An 11,926-nucleotide genomic window follows, 5' to 3' on the forward strand; every position below is an offset into this window, starting at 1 on the left:
TTAGGACCCTTTTTCATAGTTACTTTGTCAACTACAACTAGTACAGGAGTAGTGTAGCCCATTAGTCCTTTATAGAATTGTAACATGTCTTAATAGATTACTAAAGAACTTGGTTCGGTACCTTACTCTTTAAGCGTAAGCAAACATAAACAGTAAAGTAAACACAACAATTTTTACGTGGAAAAGATCACCCGACTCAAAAGGTACAAAAATCACGACCTATCACATAAGATTTTAGCTTCAACTTCACTCGAACAATGAGCCAAATGTATCGATTACAAATCTGTAACTCAATACTCCCTAGTTCTCTCAACTATTTGACTTATAAGTTACTCTAGCTTGCAAAATCAAATACTCACTCCAATTCACTGATTGTATATAACACTTGATTACAACTCGATTTCCTAAAACACATTTATTAGACTGACTCAAGAAGATGTAACGACCCGGCCGGTCGTTTTGAGAATCTAAGTCCCGTTCGGCGGCATAAGGTCCTGAGCAGCTTCGTATTATGTGTATTGACTTGCGTGTGTGGTTGAATTCAGTTACCGGATGATTCAGAGTCAAATCGGAAGAAGGATGCAAGTTTTGGAAGCTTAAGCGGTAAGAATTGATCGGAATTTGACTTTTGTGTAAACGGCTTCGGAATGGGTTTTGGATGATTGCAACAACTTCGTATGGTGATTTTGGACTTAAGCGTGCATCTAGATTTAGATTTGGAGGCCCATAGGGTAATTTGGAGCATTTCGGCGAAAGTTGGAAAAGTTGAAGTTTTGAAGGTTGAGAGGTTTGACCAAGAGATGACTTTTGTGATATCAGGGTCGGAATGCGATTCCGAAAGTTGGAACAACTCCGTTATGTTGTTTGAGACTTGCCTGCAAAATTTGACGTCATTCCGGGTTGGTTTGATAGGTTTCGGCGCGAGTTTTAGAAGTTGGAAGATTTGAAAGTTCATAAGTTCAATTCATGGTGCGATTTGTAGTTTCGGCATTGTTTGATGTGATTTGAGACCTCGAGCGAGTCCATGTTACATTATGGAGCTGGCTGGTGTGTTTGGACGGGGTCCTCGGGACCCCGGGTGTGTTTCAGACGAGTTTCAGATGATTTTTATAGTTTTGAATAGGTCTGGTTCTAGTGTTTTCGCACCTGCAACACTTTGAAGTGCAGTTGAGGCTCCGCTTCTGCGTGAGCCTGGTCGCTTCTGCGATCGTTGAGTCTTGGGAGCTCGCTCACTTCTGCGGAAGCTTGCACGTAGGTGCGAAGACTGCTTCTGCGGTTCCTCGATCGCTTATGCGAAGAAGCTCGCTTCTGCGTCCCCTCTTGCGCTTCTGTGGTGCCGCTGGTGTGGCTGTAATTTCGCAGATGTGGATCCAGACCTGGCTAGCTGAGTTCGCAAATGCGAGAGCGCAGATGCGCTTCCTTGTCCGCAAATGTGGAAGTCCTGGGCAGAATCATATAAGTTGAGGGTTTGGTCATTTTCTTTATATTTTGAGTTTTAGACTTCGGTTTTGGGAGCTTTTTTGTGGGTTTTTCAAGCAAATCAATTGGGTAAGTGTTCTTCACCTAGAATTTATTATATTCCATGATTTTATCTTTATTTTTATCATTTAATTTGTATTTTGAGTTGAGAAAAATTATGGTTTTTGAAGAAAGTTTTCAAAATGAAAAATCATGATTTGAGGGACGAAATGGTATCGGAATTTGATAATTTTAGTATGGTTGAACTCGCATTGGAATGGGTGTTCAGGTTTTGTAAAATTTGTCGGGTTCCGAGGTGCGGGCCCGAGGGTCAATTTTTGGGTCGATTTTTAGATTTTGATAAAGATTGAGGCTTTATGATCCGGAATAGTTTTTATGAGTTTTATTTGTGCTTTGAAGTTATTTTGGTTAGATTTGAGCCGTCCGGAGGTCATTTCACCCGAGAAGTTTATTTTAGAGTATCAGTCTGTCTTTTTTGAGGTAAGTATCTTGCCTAACTTCGTGTGAGAGAACTACCCCTTAGGATTTGAGTCTTCTATGCTAATTGTAGTCCGTGTACGCGAGGTGACGAGTACGTGCCCAGACTTATTTGTGGAAAATTAGCCTTTTAGGGTTCTTAGTTCCTTGTTTTCACTGAATATGCAGTTGTTCTCGTTATGATTACGTTTTTTAATTACTAGTTTCACTTCTACCTGCTTTTATTAGAATTAATTGCTTCATGATCCACTCTTGTTGTTCATTTGATTCATATGTACCTTAACTGAAATTGTTATCTCTTCTATTGCCATGTTGTCTTTTCCCTAACCGCCTATCTTTAATTGAAGTTATAATTATCTCTTCTGTAATTGTTCATCCTTAATTGAGACAATGATTATCTTTATACTGCTTATCCTTAATTAAAATTTTTGTATCTCTTTCGTAATTATCCAACCTTAAAAGAAGTTTAGATATCCTTATTTGGAATTATTCGCCTTGTGTTAGCTCCGTCGTTGTCGAACTTTACATTGTGGACCGTTGTTATATAATATTTCCTTTCTTGTTGAGCTATTCTTATTATGACTAGCATCCTCTATTATGGCTGCTCATTGTGAATTAGTTCCTCCGCTCTTTTGAGTTTTGGAAATTCTGAGTTGACTTATTTATCGTACCTTGTATTACTGCCATTTTTGCTGTTGTATTTATTGTGGTGAGGTACGAGGTTTCTGCCGTGCGGTTGTTGTGATTGTGATGCACGAGGTTTCTGCCGTGCGGTTGTTGTTATGGGGTTGCACGAGGTTTCTACCGTGCTATTATTACTGTTGATATTTGCACATGCGGCATGATAAGGCAGGATATATATGTGGGTTGCGCATGTGGCGAGACAAGGCGGGATATATATGTGGGTTGCGCATATGGCGAGACAAGGTGGGAACATTATTATGAACGTGTGGCAAGATAAGGCGGGCATTTACTTTACTATTGCACACATGGCGAGACAAGGTAGGCTATGTCAGGGATTGATTTGCGATGACTTGTGATGGCCTGACAGGTTTATGTGTTATATCAGATTTGGGCTGAGATGTATATGTGGTATTGAAGGGTTCCCCGGAACTTGTATACGATTAAGATCTGAGATTTTCATGGGATAATGCTGGGACTTGCGGTATTTTTGCGTCATTAATAATTGTATATTTTAGTATCATGGGGGTTAGAGAAACAACTTTAGATTCACAGAAAGTCTCTTCAAAGTGGGTATCTCAGTTGTAGCATTATGGGATGCTTCAGAGGAAATACAATGGTTTATGAGTTTTTGGGCTACATGGTTCGTGCTAGGATCTTCTGCATTGAGCTTTGGTTTTGGGATCATTGTGTACCGACATGGAGAAGTGTTACCCTAAGAGAAGTTGAGGAGGATTCGAAGAAATGGGTCAGCTCGGTGGCGCTGGGGCAGCATAGTAATAAAGTACTCTTGGGTTTGATGGTTTGCGTGACTTGGTTGAGTTGGAAAAATTCAGTTATGAGGACTTAGTTATGTGCGGTCGGATTTCAGAAAGTTCTCAATGGTGTCGACCACAGCTTGAGCCGGCTGATTGTTACTCGCATAAAGAATATCATGTGCATTATGGTTTTCTCCTGGATGGATATCAGAAGTTAAGAGAATGCTGGAACTATTGGATATCGCACGTGAAGATCCTGCATTTTAGGAGGGCACCTTGTGTTTTGACTTGCGAATGCTTGACTGGTGTTACAATGATCACCTGGTTTTGAGGCTTCTGAGGTTCAAGTTTTGGATATGTGGCATGAAAGGTCTATATGGGTATTTTCCATAAGATGATAGAGTATGAGTGATGTACCAACCATTGGAGTAGCGAGGTTGAGATTGTGTATGGAGATTCTGGTATTCATGAGGTTTTGGGGCTGGATGTCCTCGTAGGCGGACTATTCCTTAATTGTGGATTATGAAGAAATACTGAGAGTAGGATAAATGATGGCATAAGTTATGGATATGTTGCTATGGATTTTTGGAAGGTCATTTATCTGTCTGGAAATGATCTGAATTGGTTGGGGGCTATTTGAAATCCTAATGAGAATGTGTATTCTATATCAAATTAGGTTTGGTTGCTCTTACGCAATTGCAATTGTGGGTATATTACTGGGCATAATGGACGTTATTCATGCCCCCTATGTTATGTGTTTCTCTCTTATGCTATGATGGGTTGTGAAGTTATATGACTATTCACACGCATGTAGTAATCTCGTTCAGGCCTTATGGAGATATGGGTGAGATGGCCCTCGTGATGTTGATTTGCTCATTGCACCTTAGTTGTGCTTGCTTTTCCCTATATTGTATTATTCCTATTTATCTTTAACAGTTATATTTGTGCACTCTAACATGCTTGATGTTGTTATATATGTGTTTAGTGAGCCTGAGCATTTTGGCTCTATGGGTATCCCTATGTGGATTGATATATTTGGGATCATGCTGCATGTCGTAACGGAGCTATGTGGGATACCCTTCCTTGTGTTTAATTCGTGATTTATTTCCCCTTTGTAGGAGGAGTTAATGAAATTATATTTTTATTGTTATATCTGTTGCATTTGTTGGGTAGTTCTCGTACCTTGCTTTCTTTCTATTCTGCTGCAAATCTGAGTTTTGCTTGTTTGGTGTACGGATCGTGTTGTGTGAGAACCCATGTAGTTTTGGTGCGACTTGTCTGTTGGGCTGTTTGTATTGGCTGAGATGCAGTTTCTAGACCTGGGTTTTGCACTATCATATCGGGATGAGGAATTTTTGAAAGAATGATACCATATTTCTGCTCGGAATTAGGCAATGGTCCCTTGTCGGGATTCTTGACTTGTTGATTTCATGGGTGGTATGAGTTTTTGCATGTTCATCTTATCATTAGCATCATCGCGAAGGTCCAGAGCGAGGTTTTATTTGATATGAAGTGTATTACCGGTACAAAAGTTGTGACTGGACATTATTGCTACGGGCATCTGAGTTATGTGAAATATGGTGTAATTATACCTTGTGCTAAGGTTGTGGTTCGATTCAGCTTGTTCAGGCTTATACAGTATATTGATGCGAGATTTAGGTCTTATGATGAGTTTCAGATGTGGAGGATTAGGTTATAAGGTTTATGGACTAAGATGAGGTGGGATCTTTAGTTAAGTTGTGTTGTCAGGCTTACATAGATTGGGAGGAAAGGCGAGCATGCATGGAGAGGTATAAGACATCTAGGAAGGAGGCCAAGTTGGCGGTCACAGAGGCTAAGACTGCGGCTTATGGTCGTATGTACGAGGAACTTGGTAAAAAAGGCGGGGAGAAGAAGTTATTCCGGCTGGCCAAGTTGAGAGAGAGGAAGGCTCAGGATTTGGATCAAGTGAGATACATCAAGGACGAAAATGGTAGAGTATTAATAGAAGATGCCCAGATTAAGAGGAGATGTCAGACTTACTTTCATAAACTTCTGAATGAAGAAGGGGATTAGGATATTGTGCTAGGCGAATTGGAGCATTTCGAGAGTCACCGTGAATTTGGGTACTGCAGGCGTATCGAGGTTGATGAGGTCATGGGAGCTATGCGTAAGATGAGTAGGGGCAGAGCGACCGGGCCAGACGAGATTCCAGTGGAATTTGGGAAGTGTGTGGGGAGAACAAGTTTGGAGTGGTTGACTAGGTTGTTTAATGTTATTTTTAAGGCGAAGAGGATGCCGGCTGAGTGAATGTGGAGTACGGTGGTCCCATTGTATAAGAACAAAGGTGATATCCATAGTTGTAACAATTATAGGGGTATCAAATTACTGAGTCATACCATGAAAGTGTGGGAGAGAGTGGTTGAAGTGAGGGTGAGGATGACAATGTCTGTATCCGACAACCAGTTTGGGTTCATGCCGGGTTGTTCGACTACAGAAGCTATACACCTTGTTAGGAGGTTGGTAGAACTGTATAGAGAGAGGAAGAAGGATCTGCACATGGTCTTTATTGACCTAGAGAAAACGTATGACAAGGTTCCTAGAGAAGTACTCTGGAGATGCCTGGAGGCAAAAGGTGTGTCAGTTCCCTATATCATGGCGATTAAGGACATGTATGATGGGGTTACACCAAGGTTCTGCGCTCAGTCCATTCTTATTCGCCCTGGTGATCGACGCGTTAACATACCATATTCAAGGGGAGGTGCCATGGTGCATGCTATTCGCCAATGACATAGTTCTGATTGATGAGTCGCGGGCCGGTATTAACGAGAGGCTAGAAGTTTAGAGACAGGCTCTTAAGTCTAAGGGTTTCAAGCTGAGCAGGACAGAGATGGAATGCCTGGAGTGTAAATTCAGCGCTGAGCCAGGGAAAGTGGGCGTGGATGTGAGGCTTAAATCACAGGTCATCCCGAGTAGAGGCAGCTTCAAGTACCTTGGTTCGGTTATCCAGGGGGGAGGAGAGATCGACGAGGATGTCACACACCGTATTGGGGTAGGATGGATGAAGTGGAGGTTAGCATCTGGAGTCCTGTGTGACAAGAGAGTGCCACCAATACTCAAAGGTAAGTTCTATAAAGCGCCATGTTGTATGGCGCTGAGTGTTGGCCCGTTAAGAACTCACATATCCAGAAGATGAAAGTAGCAAAAATGAGGATATTGAGGTGGATGTGCGGGCACTCTAGGATAGATAAAATTAGGAATGATGTTATTCGGGAGAAGGTGCACGTGGCTCCCGTTGATGACAAGATGCGGGAAGCGAGACTTAGATGGTTCAGACATGTTCAAAGGAGAAGCCTAGATGCTCCGGTACAGAGGTGTGAACGGCTGGTTGTGGAGGGCACGAGAAGAGGTAGAGGGCGGCCTAAGAAGTATTGGGGAGAGGTGATCAGACAGGATATGGCGAGGCTCTAGATTTTCGAGGACATGACACTTGATAGGAAGATGTGGAGGTCGGGTATTAAAGTTGTATGTTAGGATGTAGTTGAGTCTCGACTTACCTCGTACCATTGTGGGACTAGCCAGGTAGGGTTTTTGTCTAAGATAACTAGTGACAATGTTATGTTTTACTACTTCATTTTTCAGTGCATGTCCTATTTACTAGCTATCGCTTTTACTTTGCATCTTTCTTCTGTATTTCATGGTGTTCCTATTTTTCCTATGATTGTTGTGGTGATGCTAATATTGTCTCCTTTTGTCCTTTGTCTTTTTGTTTTCTTGAGCCGGGGGTCTTTCGAAAACAGCCTCTCTACTCCTTTGGGGTAGGGGTAAGGTCTGCGTACACACTAACCTCCCCAGACTCCATTAGTGAGATTTTACTGGGTTGTTGTTGTATTCATAGATGACTTTCAAGATATTGATGGCTAACTTTATCTTATTTATATACCAAAATAATTCTACTTACTTTAGCATAGTATTTACGTCATTTTAAATCGCAATTCTTGAAAACTCTCATAAAGATTTTCTTCTTATTTTTTATGGTAGATTTATAATTTACAGCATTAGTTTTTGGGTTGAATTTTGTTATACTTATTTAATGATGTTGTAATATATTTAAATCATCCTGAAAGAATAAAGTACTTCTTAATTTTATTTTTATATTTTATTTAAATAAAAATGAAAGACTTAATTTTATTCTTTCATAATAAATACATTAAAAATTATTTATTTACTTAAATAATTACTACATTATTATTTATTACAACCAAAAGCATATTCTCCTCCAGATCTATATACCCACCCCACCACATATATAGACACCCCACTACCAAACCCTAAACCTCTTTTCTCGCATCTACTGAAGAGGCTCTCACTTTTTGCCTCTCTTCTCTGCTCAGAGCTTATCGCCGTTACAAACTTGGTAAGGCTTTCACCTTTCCCTTTGATCTGTTTTTTCAATTTCTGTCACTTCCTTAGCAAAATGTTGTTTCCCATTTATGAATGAATCAAAGATTATTTCCCCCCTTTTTTCAGTGCCCATTGCTTAATATTTCTTGTTTTGGCGTAAAGGGGTGCGAGCAAGTTCCAACTGTGCAGCCATGGCTCTGGTATGTTTCTTAGATCTTGATTTACTCCTTTTGATATAAAATATAGATCTTGATTTTAATTTTTGATGAATTTATAATCAACGATTTCAAATTTATTGCTGCTCTTTTGATGTGTTAGTATTTTTTTTGTACATTTTGGTTGTGGGTTTTGTAGTATTTTTGAATTATTATTGCACTTTATTTTGATAAGTTCTTCATCTGCGTATGTGTAATTATTTTATCTATATCTCTTAAATATTGAGTTATTACTACTATGACTGTATGAGTTGCAAGATCCAAGTTGAGGTTAATTATGTTGCTGAATTTTCATTTTGACGATGCTTATCAATTAATGGTTTTTGTTTTTGTCTTCTTCAAAAATGGTTTTGCAATCACTCAATTAAGTAGAGCCAAATTGGGTCAAGTGTGAAGTCCCCTGGAGAATGCTGAATCTTTTTTCTGTTTAGAGAGAGATTTCGGCGTTAATTGCACTGTCCTATAAGCATCTACTTCCCATTTAAGAAAGACACTATACAACGAAGACCAGGTTTTAATTGTAGAGTTTCTTAAGGCCAGACTCAAATGGAATTTAAATTACATTTTTTTTATATAAACAAGGTTGCATAAGATTATTTATGTTACCATCTCCAGAAAAAAGATGAAGAAGAATTTTGAGGTGTTTAGTTGATAATATATTGTTGAATCTGTTGGATGGTAAAACCATTAGAGGATGAATATCTATTGAATTGCCTACAGAGAATTGAGGTTTTAAGTTAGCCATTTTCCAAACATGTTAATTACGTTTAAAATTGTGCTCCAATTTATATAAATGGGACAGTTTGCATGAAGGCTAGAAGATTTTCCTTAAGCTACTTTGGCAGTAGCAAAACTCTTTAAAGAATAAGTGTGCATAATATGCTAAATATTATTCTGTTTCTCTTGGGTAGGTAATTTCTTGATGATATATTAGCATTTAAATTGTCTGTATTTTATATGTTGCAGGTTTTGCATTCTGGAAGTAACAACAAAAATGCCATAAAGGCACTCATTGCTGCTGAGTACACAGGCATAAAGGTTGAACTTGCAAAGAATTTCGAGATGGGTGTATCAAACAAGACACCTGAGTTTATCAAGATGAATCCAATTGGAAAGGTATGTTATTATTCTACAGAACTGTATAAATTCTTTCATTTACTTGAGCACGGTTTTGCTAATCTTGGTGTGCGTTTTTGACCTATAGGTTCCTGTGCTTGAAACACCTGATGGACCTGTTTTCGAGAGCAATGCTATTGCACGCTATGGTGAGGCTATTTCTTATTTTCTTTTATTTGACTTATGATCATACAACAGAAATTAAATCTGACATTGACCTCCTTTAATTCATGCAGTAACTAAATTGAAGCCCGACAATCCTCTCTTTGGCTCTTCGTTGATCGAATATGTAAGTAATTCAAGTTGGATTTGATTTCTTAGTGTTATTCATTTATCAGTTACATTTTTCATTTGTGAAATTCTTACTCTATATGTTTATTTTCTCTTTTTCCTTGACAGGCTCAAATCGAGCAATGGAATGATTTTTCTGCCACTGAGATTGATGCAAACATTGGGCAATGGTTGTACCCACGTCTCGGTTATCGTGTATTCATTCCTCCAGTATGTCTCGTACCATGCATTTTTAATTTTTTTCTGAAATAGTAGGAAAAAGTAACTCAACTGAAATTCTTCTTGTTCTGCAAACAGGCCGAGGAAGCTGCAGTAGCTGCATTGAAGAGAGCCCTTGGTGCTTTAAACATCCATCTTGCATCTAACACTTACTTGGTTGGACATTCAATCACATTGGCCGACATTATAATGGCCTGCAACTTGAGCCATGGTTTTAGGTATATAATGACTAAGAGCTTTACCAAGGAATTCCCACATGTAGAGAGATACTTCTGGACTGTGGTTAATCAGCCAAATTTCTGCAAGATTTTGGGTGAGGTGAAACAAGCTGAATCTATCCCAGCTCCCCCATCCAAGAAGCCTGCACCGGCTAAGGAACCTGCAAAACCCAAAGCAAAGGAGGAGCCAAAGAAAGAGGTTACGAAGGAAGAACCTAAGTTTGAAGAGGAGGAAGAAGCACCCAAGCCTAAGGCAAAGAATCCTCTTGATCTATTGCCTCCAAGTAAGATGATTCTGGATGAGTGGAAGAGGCTTTACTCCAACACCAAGACCAACTTCCGCGAGGTTGCCATTAAAGGTATATTTTAGTTTTTTCTGTTTTGTTACCTATCTTTCTATGATAAGTTTTACAAACTAGATCTAAAGAGAATCAATAGTCATCACAGGAAATGTATAGAAGAGAGAATTGTCTACTTCCGTAGGAAGATACTTGAACTAGTTCCTCGTGAGAACCTTACCCCATACTGTTCTTGTTTTGCAGGTTTCTGGGACATGTATGATCCCGAAGGATATTCTCTCTGGTTCTGTGATTACAAGTACCAGGATGAGAACACAGTTTCCTTTGTAACGTTGAACAAGGTTGGTGGTTTTCTGCAGAGAATGGATCTGGCACGCAAGTACGCTTTTGGTAAGATGTTGGTAATTGGTTCTGAGGCCCCATATAAGGTGAAGGGCTTGTGGCTTTTCCGTGGAAAAGAAATTCCCAAGTTTGTTATGGATGAATGCTATGACATGGAGCTCTATGAATGGAAGGAAGTAGACATCAACGATGAATCACAGAAGGAGCGTGTCAACCAAATGATTGAGGATTACGAGCCCTTTGAGGGAGAGGCTCTGTTGGATGCTAAGTGCTTTAAGTAAACATTGTATTGCATTTGGCAATGTTTCCTTTTGCCTGAGGTTGTAGTTTACCTTGGTTTTGTCCTCCCAAATTTACTTAGATTCTTGTTTTAAAAACTATCTTGTCTTCCTTAGAGAAATTGTTATCTCTGTAGTGTGTTTTCTAAAATTATCAATTTTGACATAGTGAACTAGGATACATTTGTGGTTGAATTATGTTATCCTTTTCCAAGTAAAGCAGTTGTGGCAGTGATGTGATCCAGGTAAATTGTCCTTTCCAAGTTGCATTTGAATTTTGCTTGATGTTAGTTGAAACATTTTTGAGTTATAGAAATGGGGTTGAAGGAGAGTTGGATGGATATAAATTGATAGAATGTATATTTTCCAACAAACATTAGCATACAAAAAGCACCGGATGCATTCTAATTGCTGCTGTTTCTGAGTGACGGATATTTTTATTTGCAGTATAAGCTTTAATCATTAAGCATTAAAATACTCTTCTGAAGATATAAGATGTTTTGGTTCAGCTCAAGACTTTAGTTCAGTGTACGCCATTTGTCCTGTGTATTTCTCTCTTTTTTTCCTTTTTCAATCTGCCCTTTGTGTATTTCTCGGTTCCGAAAAAACAACACCAAATCCATAAGTTTCTACAAGTGAGGTTTGGGTAGTGTAGTGTGTACGTAGACTTTATCCCTATGATGGGAGGATAGAGAGGTTGTTCCTGATAGACCCTCGAATAAAGACAAGCTGAAAAGAATCAGCAATCCAAGAATAAAGAGATACCATGCAAACACTATTGTTACCAATTTGAGAAAGAAAATAAAACGCACGGCTGCCTGCTAATCGTTCCTCCTAATTCTCGACTTCCATATCCTCCTATCAAGGGACATGTTTTCAGTAAGCTCCAACTGTGTCATGTCCTGCCTAATTGTTTACCTGTAAAACGGTACAGTTGAATTTATACGTGGTTTATAGACACACGAATTAATTTGATCCCAAAATGATAAAGAAATTAAATAAGAATGCAAGACTTCGCATTGAAATCGAGATAAGACGGCATATAGCTTGGTTCCGGGAGCAGAGCTTCCAGAGGCACTAATAGCAATATTGATAAGCAAGAAATAAAATGCTATTGAGCTTTTGAATAGTGTATAGCATAAGTTTGTTAGAAAATTCTGCCATGCAATG

General features: G+C 39.2%; 1 protein-coding gene across 3 annotated transcripts; it reads left to right on the top strand.

Moving 5' to 3' along the window:
* The first annotated feature begins 7,655 nt into the window (after positions 1 to 7,655).
* Positions 7,656 to 11,000, top strand: LOC107765173 (elongation factor 1-gamma 2-like). Of its 3 annotated transcripts, none has more exons than XM_016583788.2 (8): positions 7,656 to 7,791; positions 7,905 to 7,978; positions 8,960 to 9,109; positions 9,198 to 9,258; positions 9,346 to 9,398; positions 9,509 to 9,610; positions 9,698 to 10,196; positions 10,380 to 11,000. In XM_016583788.2, the coding sequence occupies exons 2-8, from the start codon at positions 7,970 to 7,972 to the stop codon at positions 10,757 to 10,759; spliced, it is 1,254 nt and encodes a 417-aa protein (XP_016439274.1). In that variant the 5' UTR covers positions 7,656 to 7,791; positions 7,905 to 7,969; the 3' UTR covers positions 10,760 to 11,000.
* The last annotated feature ends 926 nt before the right edge of the window (positions 11,001 to 11,926 follow it).

The sequence above is a fragment of the Nicotiana tabacum genome, chromosome 4 (assembly GCF_000715075.1).
Source record: "Nicotiana tabacum cultivar K326 chromosome 4, ASM71507v2, whole genome shotgun sequence".
In the NCBI taxonomy this organism is placed as follows: domain Eukaryota; kingdom Viridiplantae; phylum Streptophyta; class Magnoliopsida; order Solanales; family Solanaceae; genus Nicotiana; species Nicotiana tabacum.